This window comes from Liolophura sinensis, chromosome 8 (assembly GCF_032854445.1).
Source record: "Liolophura sinensis isolate JHLJ2023 chromosome 8, CUHK_Ljap_v2, whole genome shotgun sequence".
Classification (NCBI taxonomy): Eukaryota; Metazoa; Mollusca; class Polyplacophora; order Chitonida; family Chitonidae; genus Liolophura; species Liolophura sinensis.
The window spans coordinates 46,563,152-46,579,733 of record NC_088302.1 but is presented as its reverse complement, the minus strand read 5'-3'; the positions used below and the strand labels follow the sequence as shown (position 1 = coordinate 46,579,733).

General features: G+C 39.5%; 2 protein-coding genes across 2 annotated transcripts; both read right to left on the bottom strand.

The window, feature by feature from the left end:
• Nucleotides 1-147: 147 nt before the first annotated feature.
• Nucleotides 148-1,077, bottom strand: LOC135473597 (hepatocyte nuclear factor 3-gamma-like). The gene has a single exon (XM_064753456.1). The coding sequence runs from the start codon at nt 1,075-1,077 to the stop codon at nt 148-150; it is 930 nt and encodes a 309-aa protein (XP_064609526.1).
• A 2,676-nt stretch (nt 1,078-3,753) lies between these two features.
• LOC135473596 (hepatocyte nuclear factor 3-gamma-like) lies at nt 3,754-4,683 on the bottom strand. Its single transcript, XM_064753454.1, has one exon. The coding sequence runs from the start codon at nt 4,681-4,683 to the stop codon at nt 3,754-3,756; it is 930 nt and encodes a 309-aa protein (XP_064609524.1).
• Between the last annotated feature and the right edge of the window lie 11,899 nt (nt 4,684-16,582).

Sequence of the window (16,582 nt, the reverse complement as noted above, 5' to 3'; positions counted from 1 at the left end):
AAAATGAACGCTGATATGATGGTGTAGACCAGGAGAATAGATTTTATTTAACATAGAAAATTAACATATTAGGAAAAAGCAGCGTGGAAATGAAAAATCACACGGAAAAATGTAACAAAAGCTAAAAACCACCAAAAATACTGTTGCTCAGACTGATTTCTCCTGACTAGAAGTGTATATCAGACTGGGATACGAGTAATTCGGCATCAAATAAGAGTTGAGAGAAGGCACTGTGTGTATTACAGGCGAAAACAAGGTCATCTGATGTGCCCCACAGTGAAATGATTCTCCATTCAGACCTGACTGCAGTGAATTAGATTGGAAATTCTGGGCATGCGGAGATCTCTGAAAATACATGTGCTGCTCCTCTTCGGAGAAAATGGCGTCTATCCCGAAAGTAGCAATCAACTCGCTTGTTGCCGTCATAACATTTGTCATTGGAACGTAACCTTGCACAGAAGGACTACAAGGAGGAGATATTTGCAAAGTATTCGACGTTTCTGCGACTGTCCCGGAGCTACATTGTGAAGAATCGGAATCGGAGCACAAAGCTGAAGTCAGTTTTCGGAACTCTTCGTCGCATTTTCGCACTCGACGACGAGCATGTCTCCTACGGAAATCTCCCTGCTCAAAGTCTTCGACGTTTGCAAGGTGAATGGACCAGTAGTTACCCTTGCCATTTTCACTGCGCCCATTTTTCACAAAGCACTCATTCAGGGAAAGGTTGTGACGGACGCTGTTTCTCCAACTTTTGTCTTTGCTCTGATAATAGGGGAAGTTCTCTGAGATCCATTGGTAGATTTCTGACAGAAGCAATCGTTTCTCCTCTGAACTCTGAATAGCCATGGAGATGAGAGCGATATAAGACAGGCCAGGTTTTGTTTCCGGATTTTTTTTTGCTTTTTCGATCTCGGCATAAGCAGCGTCCTTGTCTATGATGTAGGCAAAATCTTCCTGCGGTAAACAAGAGGGTTTTGTACCTGATTCAACCCAGCTTTCTTTCTCTTGTTTACAAGTTCTCTCATTTGAATCAGGACTCTTTGTGGTGATCCCCAAGTTGTCGGTGTACAAAGTCATGGTGTTCCTAGTTTTTCTATTAAGCCTTTCTGCGTTGTGTTCACCTGAGGTGCTGAGGCAATCTGACCTTCTACCTTACCGACACAAGATTTATACCCATTGCCAATGGTGTATTTCTCGGGCTAATTGCAAGCTGATTTCGTCTGAGGGAGAGTTCACATGTCATGTTAAAGCGAGCTGATAAAGACCAGGCCGCAGTTTGCAGTAGATCACAGTTTCCCCTCTGTACACGGTTAACACTACAAACGGTATAGTGTTCCCGCCTTACTCAGGGGAGGTCATTAAGGTATGGCACACCAGCCTGCCCTGTGGGTTGTTTGGTTGTGTCACGCTAAACGGTTTGTTTACCTGTAATTGACTCCCGTTGCTCACACCTTAGTTAACTCCTGTAACACTCTTGGCAAGGTTATTTTCTGATTATTCATTCAACGTCATTACGAATTAGTCTTAAATCAACCAAAGAAATTGAATTTGAAGACATGGCTTTTCTCATTGAAGTGTGGCGAGGATAGTGAACTTAAAACCTGAATGTTGTTGTTCTCCTCTATCAGTCAAATCCAAATATATATTTTTGTGGAGGACAATATTCTCATGGTCGCTGTTTAAAAAGATTGGTTTAATACTACAATATGGTGCATATATGCACGCTGTTCTAGTTACAATCAGTGTTTGAATGATTCATTGCAACTGCGTTCAGAGTGATGTCCTCATTTTTTATTCACATGAAGAGGACCTATGAGGCAGACTGGGCTTAATAAGTAACTGTAGCTGAAAGATGTTTGCCATGCATTTGCAAGTAAACATTAACGTATACAGTTGTGTTTAAATGCATCGTGGGTGTAATTCGCAGTCTACCAAAGATCCTAGTTCCTTCCTGTCCGTGAGAAACGTGTTCTGACCGTAATCACGTGTCAACACCTGATGATGTGTTAACCAGGTAGCTACGACAGCTAACTCAGACATCTGAACATATGGAAAACGGCTAAAGCGTAATAACTGGTGGTAACCAAATATTCCAGACACGAAGTAATTTATTCAGGATAGTAGAATCAAAGAGAAAAAAACAATAACAAACAAAAGTAACTCACAATTGTTCTATTTATACTTACAGTCCACAACGAGTGAAGTGAATGGAATGCATGAGGATTTTGACGTCCAGCCACAAAATACGTATCTTTATAGCTTTTACACAGGATATTACATAGCAAAGGTTAAATACCACAAATACACTTCAAGTGAATGTGTAGTAGGTAATACATTTCTTTTTAATGAGACTGCTTCAAACTTTTATGGAGTTTCTGTGCATTATCATTGTTTTAGTTAACACAACAACCCATTAGTATTTTACCGAATATTGTTCATTTTTTATACCATTTTTATTTTCAGTGAATAGTATGCTACTAATAATGAAAAGGTCGTAGTTGATGTTCCTCGCAAGATATGCTTCTTAACTGTGAGTTGGTATGGATAACGTTACCTTAAAACTCTACAACTCCATCAGGATTTTAGTTCGGCCTTATTTCAGTTACAGATGTTATATTGGACATGTGCTTGAAGACAATCTGCTTTTCAAAACACATCTGTAACAAACTACTCTACTAAACTGTCACTGCCAGAAGGTTGTAGTCGCCTGAAAGATCTTACTAAGAGAGGGAGGCGTTTGTGTTTAGCTCGAAATTGTGCACTCACAAGCGACAGTTTGTCTTACAAAAAAAACTGATCTGATCTGGAGACTTTCCATTCACTTTGATTTTATTTATTTATCTCCTTTGGTGTTTACTAAGAACAGTACACAGGTTTTTTTTAAATTCTCAGTGCGCGGCTTCCCAAGGCAGCTAGGATGGAGTGTTTTTTGATATTCAAACGGCCACGTGAAACTTCCCACTGACAAAACGCAAAATCAAAATAACAATGTTTTATCATAACTACTCCATAAAAGGATAAATAAAAAAAAAGTAGGAAGCAAGGGATTCGACAACAGATGATGGTAATAGTAAGTATTTGGTCCCCAAAGCTCTGCCACCAGTCTCTGAGACACACGTCTGAGAGGGATTACGGTGATGACACATGTTAACCAGGTAGCTATGACGGGTTTCTACGAGTTTCAATAATGTCGCGATTGTAGATGCTTTTTGAAGACTGGGTAAATCCGATTTTATCTGACCATCATCAATGTTAAACACTTATGAAAAACACTCGTCGTCTCGCGTTTTACCAAAGTTTCAAACAAGTGGAAATGTGCTGTGCAATCAGAATACTATTCAATGGATGGTAAAAAAATCCAACTGAATCCAACCAAATGTTTCGCTTGTTGGACAAACGTCCAATGGGACATTGATTATATAAAGCTAGTGCCCTATAGAAAGGGGTTAGTTCTGGTGATTGCAACAGACATAACTACAATGCTGAGAATAAACTGCCTACACGGAGCAGATTTCAAAGAGAAAATAAGGCTTTACCAGCTACAGTTTCCACATATACATACACACATTATTCAGACAGTGTGGCATGAGCTTTTTACACCCCCCAAAAATGAACGCTGATATGATGATGTAGACCAGGAGAATAGATTTTATTTAACATAGAAAATTAACATATTAGGAAAAAGCAGCGTGGAAATGAAAAATCACACGGAAAAATATAACAAAAGCTAAAAACCACCAAAAATACTGTTGCTCAGACTGATTTCTCCTGACTAGAAGTGTATATCAGACTGGGATACGAGTAATTCGGCATCAAATAAGAGTTGAGAGAAGGCGCTGTGTGTATTACAGGCGAAAACAAGGTCATCTGATGTGCCCCACAGTGAAATGATTCTCCGTTCAGACCTGACTGCAGTGAATTAGATTGGAAATTCTGGGCATGCGGAGATCTCTGAAAATACATGTGCTGCTCCTCTTCAGACAAAATGGCGTCTATCCCGAAAGTAGCAATCAACTCGCTCGTTGCCGTCATAACACTTGTCATTGGAACGTAACCTTGCACAGAAGGACTACAAGGAGGAGATATTTGGGAAGTATTCGACGTTTCTGCGACTGTCCCGGAGCTACATTGTGAAGAATTGGAATCGGAGCACAAAGCCGAAGTCAGTTTTCGGAACTCTTCGTCGCATTTTCGCACTCGACGACGAGCATGTCTCCTACGGAAATCTCCCTGCTCAAAGTCTTCGACGTTTGCAAGGTGAATGGACCAGTAGTTACCCTTGCCATTTTCACTGCGCCCATTTTTCACAAAGCACTCATTCAGGGAAAGGTTGTGACGGACGCTGTTTCTCCAACTTTTGTCTTTGCTCTGATAATAGGGGAAGTTCTCTGAGATCCATTGGTAGATTTCTGACAGAAGCAATCGTTTCTCCTCTGAACTCTGAATAGCCATGGAGATGAGAGCGATATAAGACAGGTCAGGTTTTGTTTCCGGATTTTTTTTTGCTTTTTCGATCTCGGCACAAGCAGCGTCCTTGTCTATGATGTAGGCAAAATCTTCCTGCGGTAAACAAGAGGGTTTTGTACCTGATTCAATCAAACTTTCTTTCTCTTGTTTACAAGTTCTCTCATTTGAATCAGGACTCTTTGTGGTGATCGCCAAGTTGTCGGTGTACAAAGTCATGGTGTTCCTAGTTTTTCTATTAAGCCTTTCTGCGTTGTGTTCACCTGAGGTGCTGAGGCAATCTGACCTTCTACCTTACCGACACAAGATTTATACCCATTGCCAATGGTGTATTTCTCGGGCTAATTGCAAGCTGATTTCGTCTGAGGGAGAGTTCACATGTCATGTTAAAGCGAGCTGATAAAGACCAGGCCGCAGTTTGCAGTAGATCACAGTTTCCCCTCTGTACACGGTTAACACTACAAACGGTATAGTGTTCCCGCCTTACTCAGGGGAGGTCATTAAGGTATGGCACACCAGCCTGCCCTGTGGGTTGTTTGGTTGTGTCACGCTAAACGGTTTGTTTACCTGTAATTGACTCCCGTTGCTCACACCTTAGTTAACTCCTGTAACACTCTTGTCAAGGGTGGTTTGTGATTAATCATTGCAAACGCTAGCACAAATTACTGGGAAAAAAATTGAAAAAGTGTAATAGCAGTCTTAAATTAGCTAAAGAAATTTGAGTTTAAAAGATGACTTGTTGTAGTGTGGGGAGAATAGTTTTCTTAACACCTGCTTCTTGTTATCCTCAGCGATTGGTCATATCCTTATGGTCTCTTTTTAAAAATTATTAAGAAGTGGACATATTGAAATGAAAGGTTTTAATACTCCACTAAGGTGTATGGTTGTAGGATGTTCTATCTCTTATCAATGTTTGGTTGATGTCATTAAAATTAAAAAAATCTGTCACATACAAAGTTCCTTTACAGTAGACATGACTTAATAAAAGCTTACTATGGGGAAAAGATGCCAGCTATTCGCAAGTAAGCATTTCTGTATACAGTTGTGTTAAAATGGACCCTGTGTGTAATTTGCAGTCGACCAAAAACCCTGCTTCCAACCTGACTGTGCGCAAAGTGGTCTGAGCGAGATCACGTGTCAACACCCCGATGACGTCTTAACAAGGTAGCTACGACAGGCGCTGTCGACGAACAAATGTACTAGACATGATCTGATTATACCAGGGTGGCAGAATCTGACAGAGAGAAAAAAAGGAATAACTTACTGTTATTCTACTCATGTTTACAGTTTTAATTGGGCATGGTATGACCTCATTGGAAGGAACATGTAAGGTTTTACACGCATGATGATTTGAGGGCCAGCCACACAATAGGTGTACACATACACATAACGAATGAACAGTGGCTACTCCCCAGTGCAAAAGGTACATTGGGTTAGTTTCAACATTTCACTTGAAAAATATTTATGGTATTCAATTTTCACCTGCAGTATTATATATTATTTTCTAAATATTTAAAGTATCAAAAATTTATATATCTGAACAACTTAAACAGTGTTTTTATATACACAACAGTATATAGCTATATAGCCGTTGTTATGTAGTGTTGTCAGACACGTTATATGACGCCTTGATTCATGTTGGGTGACACAGGAATGTAACATTGACGCTGGGTTCTTGCTTCATAATTTCATTACACCAAATGTTTATTTTTTTCGACGTCATAGCGCCTGAGTGTGAAATATCAAAATGTAATAACAAAGTGACCTAACTGTCCTGACCTAACTACCTAACTGTGTGAAATAACAATTTTAACGGAGAATGTTATCCTGACATTTAACTTATATATGTTATAAAATCTATGAGTTGAAACAGACATTCGTATACTAGCCGTCAACGAAAATGAACGTTCCACGTGAATAATCTCAAGGACAATTCCCAAAACGATGTTTAACACACACTGTTAAAGAACTAAGGCAGTATATTAAATACGAACATAAGACGGATTCATGCAAAGAGAAACAGGCATCAGTCATCAGTGATGTTGGAAAGACACAGGGTATGTTCTAGACGAATGGGCCAAGATTTCAGCTGATCATATATCCTATGTGGCGTTCTAATTTAACACGATGGATAGACGACCTCTAGCCCCAGGATAAGCTGAATTTGTCACAATCATGATGATAAGTGCCAGAGATTTTGAACGCCCATCCATGTCCATGTTTACTTCCAAGAAAATGTGTTATATATGGATTTTTTAGAGGTAGCAGATCATCAATATGCGGTTTAGTGAATGAAAGGGAATATCGGGCCCAGTGAGGGGCCTTATTTCCTTATATTTCGTATGAGAACAGGAATAGGTCAGCCCAATAGGGGCACAATTTGTACCCATTGGAATACCTATACACTATTAATATATGGTTTCCCACAATTTCACTTATATGTTATTAATGCGAAATCCAAGCAACTAGATGAATAACGCAACATCCCATTAAAGGTAATCCTTGTATGTAGTGAAACTGAAAAAAAGCTTTGTTGCCTGTGACGTTAATGTAGCGGTGACCAGTTTTGTTGAACACTAATACAATTAGTGATGAAATTTTATCTATTAAATGTGTTTGAGCTATAGGAGTGAAGAGAGAGGAGAAATCCCACGTAGAGATATCCCTATACGATACGCGTATTTAAGCATCTAGTTCTTCAGTTTGGCCTTTTTGCAATTGCGCAACAGTACTTTTTCCAGAATGGCTGTACCTCTTGTAGTGCCTTCGTTGAGAGAGTAGATACAGGTTTGATGGTACAGCTTCTTTACCCCGCAATAAATAGAGCTTTGTAAGAGGATTTATTCATTTTTGAAATCCAGCAAAGTTGTGGTTTAGAGGTGTGACGGAAAGGTGCGTATACGTACCCCTGCTTGAGGAAGGACTGATGTTTTTTATATAGTTGCTTCAGAGCATAGGTCGTTATAGAACAAACAGCTTTACTGGTCTACATATATTACTGTCAAATCATTAACGTGTCAAAGGGGGTGGAAGTGATTTTTCCGACCTTAACAATTCAAGCAATGGACCATTTTACAACCAGGTCGAGTTTACAAATCCAGCTCTTACTGCGTTTTGGGGCACATTAAGGAAGTTTCTCTTACACGCCAGTGGGATTAAGGAAAAGTCCGAAGGCTTCCTCTCCTAAGGTGTGGATATGTTTTAAAGAATAAAGCACTACAACAAACTGCAGGAAAACACAGATCCTTGGATGAGATTGATGATTACTTTATAGCCAATATGTCGTAAAGATTGGTCACAGTTTACATCTGACCATTGATACATTACAAGAAGGTATCTGAATGAACTTCGTTCTCATTTATTCATTTACATAAAATCGTACTTTTATAATTTTGTGCGCCCGTGCTTGAAACCGTAATGAGTTACTTTCCAGACCTTCATTGGGCATTTCGGTCATTATTTTATGATTTTTCAACAAATCATCTGCATCAGAATTTCAATATGCAGTCCAGTGAGAATAAGTAGGGTCATTGTGGCACAAGGCCATCTACCACGCAGTATCTTCAGCGCAAGGACTATGACGACGAATGTACGCACTTCTCAAAATTCCTTTCTCTATCCTTTGCTCCACCAAGCCTTGATGCATATGTGTGTTTTTATCCTCATTTGCATCCTTTGTGAGTGACTGTTGTCGTATTATCTTTCACAGAGCAGCCAGTACTAGTATGAGAAACCAGACTGGATCGGTTCTCAAAACTCGGGAATTCCACGAATTTTTAATTTCAACCTTACTTTGTGGTACAGATGACACAGGGCATAAATGATTGAACACAATCTTCTGTAATCTGCAACTAGCTCCGAGATCGATTGACCATATACCAAGCTCAGCTTTAAAACTTACAGCTCTGAATCGTTCCATTCACTGATCTGGAACTCTTACCTGTACTGTCCTCAAAATGCCAAAGCTATAATACAGACTATAACATCGCAGATAACACAAATGCATTTGACACATTCATTAGGACAGCATCAGAACTTCATAAACTTGTTCATTATTAGAGAAAAATTCAAGTTAAGACGCCCACACATACAAGTTGCCATTTGTCTTCTGAATGCTGTACATGTTTTTATTTTAAATCCAAACGTTCCATGTTTTAAAGCACGATGGCGAGTGCGACCGATTCGAACTGAGCATCTGCGTCGGGAGAGGTAGATCCATGGTCAATCCTGGGTTGTTGCTTCCTCTCTTGGCGTTCAGCATTAAGGGGATAGTGCAACGACTGGTTGACCCCCATCAGTATAATGGCTCGGACAGGCGGCTTACTTGCCTTCGGCAAGTCGTCTCAGTGAAGCAGCATTAGATAAAAGAGATTTGGAAATCCGTCATGCATCAAGGAACCACATTACATGCACTCTAAGGGTTCCTTCGTCGTCATATGACTGAAAAATTGTTAGGTACGACGTTAAACCCCAAGCACTCACTCACTCACTCGAGCTGAGCATGGTGGTGAGCAAAGATTGGCTGGCTGCCGATCTGTGTGGTACATATTTGATAACTGTGGTGGTATGGTCTGTACTACTCGCGAATAACTCAGTGATATGAAGACAAACTTACCGCATTAATTAAGAAAACATATTTTTTTTGCTGCATATGGCTATGGCATATTTAATCAGTGAATGGTTATGGCTTAACGCCATCCCGGAAAGCACACTAGAAAAGATCGAGTTTCGGGTTAGTGAACGGAAGAGCACAGATTTGTATTTCTGAAAGCTGAACCAGGAAGAATGAAACTGGTCTCAGATGTAGTCTGTAACAAACTGCTTGACCAAGAAACTGCTGTCAAGAATTATTTTTAGTTGAGCGGGAAGCGTTGTTTGTTTTATTAGAAATTACCCGAGACTCTCGTAATGCTGTATTAATTTGATTTCTTTATTTTATTGGCGTTTAACTCGGGATTTCACTTACACCACAGTGGTCATTTTTTTTTTTTTGGTGAAGTAAAAATGGAAACAAAATCAGTTTTTTTCAACTTGGATCTTCCGACTAAAATAAGATTTATGGACAGGGCTTATCTAATTACATGACTGGATGTTGCTGTTTTTAATTATCCTATATGCAGTTTAACAAACACGAAAATTTGCATTGGTTAAGTAATATTGCTTTTTTTTAGTTTCTTGGTGATCATACATATGTATATAGACAGCCGCAATCTGATTTTGGGGGAAGAACCGCCTTTCCATTTGATCCGTTAAATTATTGCGTGACTACTAAGTTGTTCTCGGGAGGTGGCTATATTTATTTATTAACTTAATTGGTGTTTTAGGCCGTACTCAAAAATATTTAACTTATACAACGTCTGCATTATGATGGTAGGAAACCGGGGTGCGCCGCAGGTTCCTGACAGAACCTGCTTCCTGCGACAAGAGAGGAAGCCAGCATGAGCAGCGACTGCTTTCGTGAGAGGCTTCTGGACCATTACTACTCGATGGCACGCTAACCTGCTCGTCCCCAAAACGCATGAGGGGTTTACATATTTTTTAAATAGAGACAGGTAATAATACTAGAGTAAGATGTATGTATCGTGTTCGATGATGTGCACTCATGGAAACGATCGATTACCAGATTGTTAAATAAAAATCACAAGGCAAAAAAGATGGGGAAAGAAAGAGTGGGTGCAGGAGTGTATCTTGACATTCAACTTGACATTCAGTTGAGCACATGAGACTTCCCACTCAAAAATTGCAAAATCAACACGCAGTGTTTTATCATAACCACTCCGTTAACAGATAAACTAAAAAGCAGGAAACCAGGGATTTGACAACAGATGATCGTAACAGAAAGTGTTTCTCTTTCCGTAGTCAAAGCCAGACGAGCCACACCAGACTTCTGAGAGCGATAGCGTGTTAACCAGGTAACTATGATATGTTACTGCAATTTCCAATCAAGTCACTATTTGTAAGTGTACAAATATGTAATTTTTTTAAGTCTGGGTACATCCGCTTTCAATTGACCATCATCAATTTTAAACACTCATAAAGAGACGATACCAGTCTCTCGTTTTAGCAAAGATCAAAAAAAGGAAATAGCGAGATGAAGGCTGGTGGCCAAAAAAGAAATAAAAAGAAATAAAACGACCAATAACACTGCCCCTCAGACGGATTTCTCCTTAATAAATGTGTATCCCAGACTGGGATGAGAGTAATTTGGCATTAAACACGACGTGAGAAAAGCCATTGTGTGTTGTGCAGGCGAAAATGACGTCATCAGACGTGACCCGCAGTGAAAACGCAGCCTCCGGAACCCTTCGTTACACAGCCTCCGGAACTCGACGACCGGGGTGTCCCTAAGGAAATCTCCCTGCTGAGAATTCTTGCAAGATGAATTGACTAGTAGTTACCCTTGCCATTTTCACTGCGTTCGTTTTTGACATAGCACCCGTTCAAGGAAAGGTTGAGAGAAATGGGAACTTTCAGGAAACTACGGAGTGGAGATGTCCCCCGCAACTTTATGATGTGTATGATGTAGCTCATGAATCTCAGAAGGCCGTTAGAATCCGTGAGAACAGTGGTCTGAGCGGGATCACGTGTCAACACCTTGATGTCACGTTTTCCATTCCAGTAGCTACGACAGGTAACCTCTAAAATATTTAGATATGAATACAACTAAATACGCATGACATAGACAGAAACAAGAACTTCGGTGACAGTGTGATAGTTGGCAAATGGTCATACGTAACTAGAGAAATGCTGCCTCTTGTTTATTCACTTCAATTAGGGTTTTATTGTAACTGTTCATGTAAATGCATAAATAGCAGCAAATTACCCGCCAGACAACATCATGCTCGAGGCAGAATTAGCTAAAAAAAAACATGCAGTGATGGTAACTGCAATTTATCAGGCATCACAGGTCTAGAATTAAGTCATTAAAGGCCACTTGTTTCAATCGATCAGACATGAATAGCTTTTGTGATGGTTCTATTATGGCTTAAGTAGTACGTCCAATGGTATAAATGTATGTCTTGCATGTTAGGTTTGCCATAAATAAAAGGTAATAAACGAGTACCATTTGTGAAAAGCTTATTGAATTTAAAAGTTTAACTTTTTAAAGTTGTTGGTGGGATTAAAACGGTGTTCTGGGTAATCTTCATTTTGATGGCGTGTTAATGCTTTTCACACATCAGAAGTTCACGCTTTGGGCTTTCTCCTCTTTCTTCCATCGTTGGACCATATACAACGAGATCGAATGTTCAGATCCAGCTTGAATTCCCCCACTTTCTCTACACGTGGGGCCGTGATGACAATACGTGGTCGATGACTCTCGTGTCACCGTTTGGGTATCCCATCCTTCCTTGGAGACCGCTCTCGTCTGCTACAAATATGGTGTGATGAATCTCTCTGTTCATAGTCTGTTTGGACACGCTCGCCTTGAAAGCGTTGCCGATTGTAAAGCAAGAGCCATTAATCATTACAACACTGCCTGGTTCCGAGAATGCGTATTGAATCTGTCTTCAGATTATGGGCATGTATATTGTCGTTTTTCCTACTTAAAAGTCAGTCCCTTTGTTGTAAAGTTGTTGAATATTTTTCTAGCTTCGTCTTCTGTTTTTTTTTTTTTTTTTTTTCCATAAGTATTGCATAATCAGCAATCTGTAATTAAATATCGGATATTTAACACGGGTATTAACATATATAGCTGAGGTTATCTCGCCTTTCGAATATTGCTTGACGGGCTGTATTGATAATCGGGTGTTATCCAGACCAGCTGTGTCGTCTGCCCATGCTCTGTTTATTCCAACTTATATCACCAGTGGTTGTTTTGTGACATCTATGCGTACTCTCGGTTTATTCTCGGATCTACAAGTAATTTCTTTAATTTGCTAGTTTTTAGCTCATGGTTGATCATACTTACATTATTCTCGACATGTTCGATCACATAGCGGTGGTTACTTACAAGAATTGTAACCATACTCGGGATGTTATACCTTACTGAGACTTTTACCAAAAGCAGGATACGTCAGCTATTTTTAGCTTGCCGCTTCGCGTACATCTCTGGGCAGGTGTAGTCATGGCCGGAGAGTAAAATAACAACATTGTACATCCGTGAAAAAAATAATGTGGAGTTCGCACAATAGTCTGACGTCACGATTTAGAATATATTTGGAATACTCGCCCTTGGCGGAGTCACACTTTCTTATAAGTCTACCTACTTTTTAGGGCACGAATCCAGGCATAATCCCCTTTTTTTCTGTTTTTGTCTTCGCCCAGGTGATAATCAATGAAACCCCGTCGTCATGTGTGGAAATGTTCGGCTTCCATCCCGATTTTGGGTGAATAAACTGACATTTTCAAAGGAATTCCACTTTGTAGCATAGTTACAGATGTTGGCAAGTGGGAACATTTGTATGGCAGCCAATCACAAGCATAATGCACACAGATGTAGGCAACAACCACAAATACAATTTGCTGTCATTACGAGGGTGTATACAAACGCCGGAAGGAATTCAGCATATGAAAATCCATTTTCAGAAGGCACAGGTTTGTATACTACTTGTACTTTACAAAAACATATTTCCCACCGTAATAACAGAAAGTGCTATTAAGTTGAGAAGGGCAGCGCTGTCACGTTATTCGAAATCGCCGTTAACAAAGATCGTATGCTGTCAGAGTCGATGCTCTGGTAACTTTTGCTTTATTTGAGGCCTTATTATTTACGCACGAAGGGTCATATGTCAGCGTTACTCCAGGACTGAAATAAACCTGTAATTTTTTCCCTCAAACACAACGATAAACCCCAAGCACTCACTCACTCACTCAAACGACACAGGCCCAGGTTAGTAAAGGCAAGGATTCGGGCGCCCGTTTTAGAAATCTGTCGCATTTACTTTGGCGACGTTCATGAATATATGTTGTCTTGGACGTTATATCAGACGCAATTATCAACTGCTTCGTAATTTCGGTGCCTGAGCTGTTAATCTGTAAGCAAATCCGGAACATGGCCAGTCTATCTCCTAAATATAGCATACCGCAATGAACCATCATTCAAGTCTTAAAATTTAGCTGAGATTGCGTAGACATCAGGATTGGCTTCCTCCTTTGCATTATTATTGCCTAAATTCGCATGTTATTTGAGAAAGGGTCAATAGACATTATCCCCCAACCTATGTCTTAAAGTGTCTGTTGGATTACAAAACTTATAGAAAGTCAAGTCCACATGAATTGAAAAAAATTACAATGACTGAGTTTAAAAACATCTTTATTCATTTTTAATTTTGGCCTTCACGGATAGTGAATTTTTCATTCATTCCACAGTTTACAAATTCATTAAAATCCTCAGTATATACCTTTGAAGATCAAGATCATGTGCGTGATGAAAGGAATATATGGCAGACCTCTTGTACCACCCTAAATTATGAAAATGTATGTGAAAACAGCTGGAAAGGCGTCTTGTTTCAAGTATACCTAGTTTAAGTTCACCTTACATTGGCACGCCAATTCCGAGGAAAACGCACAAACGGTGCTGGTACTCTGTGTTTTGACACGGACGTTTTTAAAATATTTACACTGCATGTATGTGCACATGAGTATTTATACACATCATTACACCATAACACATAAATGAAAATTATATAAGACATATCTTGAAGAGTCTTTAAATCTATTTGTATGAATCGGGTCCACTCGTGGAAGGGATTTTAATTTGTACGTTAGACAAGGTCAATGCTTTTGGTATACTGGCTAGAATTCAAATATAAACAATTCCACAATGTCGAATTGCCACTCGTACATTTATATAACAAATACATGATCCCACAACAGCTGACCACCATAGAGGTAAAATTCACAGGTAGTTGTGATTTCGTAAAAATCATAACATAAAACACACAGGGTGGAGCATAAAACCAAAGTAGCGAGCAGCTGACAAATGATCACACATAACTGGCGACTTGTCAATTTACAGGCGTAAGAGTTTCAATCATGTAAGTGCTTAAATAATAACAGCTTACACGCCTGTAGTGCAATGACTTAAGCAGAACCGGGTTTAAAAATAGATGTAGCTATTCCATTAGACGTCACCATTCTAGAATTACTCCACATCCTGTCCTCACCTTCATCAAACAGTAACATAAAAACAATGCAATGGGCTACATTCTGATCACGATACACTGCTGGGTTAAGGACTCGCCATGATGGGAGTGGCTATTAATCGAATCCAGACCAATCACCAGGAAAATTCCACTGGCTTGACAAGGACTTTTGACAGTTCATTAAGGAGAAGAAAAGTTAAAAACATGGCACTACAGGCTGAAAATAGCATATGTTTTTTCTCTGGTGGTATCTGCTGCATAATTTTGCGATTTTTTCTTCGCAATACAGGTAAAGCCTGAACACCCTGTAATTTATGCTGGGGGTATTGGCTTCCTCCTTTGCATTATTATTGGCTAAATTCACATGTTATTTGAGAAAGGGTCAATAGACATTATCCCCCAACCTATGTCTTAAAGTGTCTGTTGGATAACAAAACTTTATAGAAAGTCAAGTCCATATGAAATAAAAAAATTACAATGACTGAGTTTAAAAAAATTTTTATTCACAAGGAATTTACAGGCTGAGGAAAGCACATGTTTTTCTCTCTGGTGGTGCCTGCTGTATAATTTCGCAATTTTTTTCCTCGCCATACACGTAAAGCCTGAATACGGCGAAGTTGGCATAAATCACTGAGTCCATCGCGTCCTCCATCTTTAACACCCTGTAATCTATGCTGGAGGTATTGGCTTCATCCTTTGCATTATTATTGGCTAAATTCGTATGTTATTTGAGAAAGTTGGCATAAATCGCTCAGTCCATCGCGTCCTCCATCTTAAACACCCTGTAATTTATGCTAGGGGTATGTTGCCTCTCATCCAATGAGACTCGTTAAAACAGCCGGCTTGTTCTTGTAATCTCGGAACCTACGTCCAACATTCCGGTTTCCCGATCGTCAAGCGGAAAAAGAACTGTACTGTTCGCTGTTCGGAAAAAGAGCTTTACCGGAAATGTACGAACTGCACTTCGGCGCTTTCCGACGACAATTCTCCTCCTAACACAGAAGACTTCAGGACTAATTCTTAGGCAAAACGGAGTCGCCCACAGTGGATGTTGGCGCGGAATGCATTTATAATTTATCAACTTGAGGTACATATTAGAATTTTTATGGCATGCACCTGCCAGGAAATGCATATTTTCTTCAATGTTATTTGATTGAAACTTAAATTTTCTTCTCCTTTAAAGGATCAAGCAGCATCACGAGATATACCGCTCTTTCCAGCCAACTCCAGTCCTACTGTACTGCTCTTAGTTGCTATCTTTACTCTCAATGACATGGACAGACGAAAGCAACAGAGACAATCTGTCATCATCTCTGACACATTAATTACCACGCCACAAGAGTTTTCGCGGAGAGATTTATAAACCCTACCTGTACAGAGACACCTCTGTAGCTTCTCCTTGATTATTTTTAGAAAACCAGGTCTGTGTCGTTTGTTCGGATTGAAAGATCTGTTTCAACATGTTTTTGAGACTGCTTTGTTGAATGTTGTCACACCGAAAGTGTCATGGCAGGTCAAGCCGTTTGGTAGAGCAATATATAGCATAAATAAGCTTAGAGTGGTTCTGAACTGAAAAGGCAAGTGATGATTTAAGACGTTCCTCAGCATCTCACCGTAGTAACAGGCCTCTCAGTGGCCCTATTTTCCTATATTTTAAGCCTTTTCCCATTTTTTCCTACATTTTCACAAATTTGTCCGATTTTACCGTATAATTCCTATATTTTTGCAAGAATGGATCGCACATTTCTGAAAATCATCATATAATGATGTGTTGACAATACAAATTATAACCAATATGCTGCACAAATACTCAGGGTTTGTCCAATTATATAAACATTCTGTTTATCATATATAGTAACAAACTGTGCACTTATGTGCATTTAACCAGTATTCAGGCTGTATATCTCTTTTTTCAGTGCAGAGCAAGGTTTACCCAGAGCATAAATGAAACATAATAAAAAAACTATTTAAACCACAGATGCCTGCTCCGCAGGAATATATATGGTCTTATTATTTTGACGCCATGTTCTTTT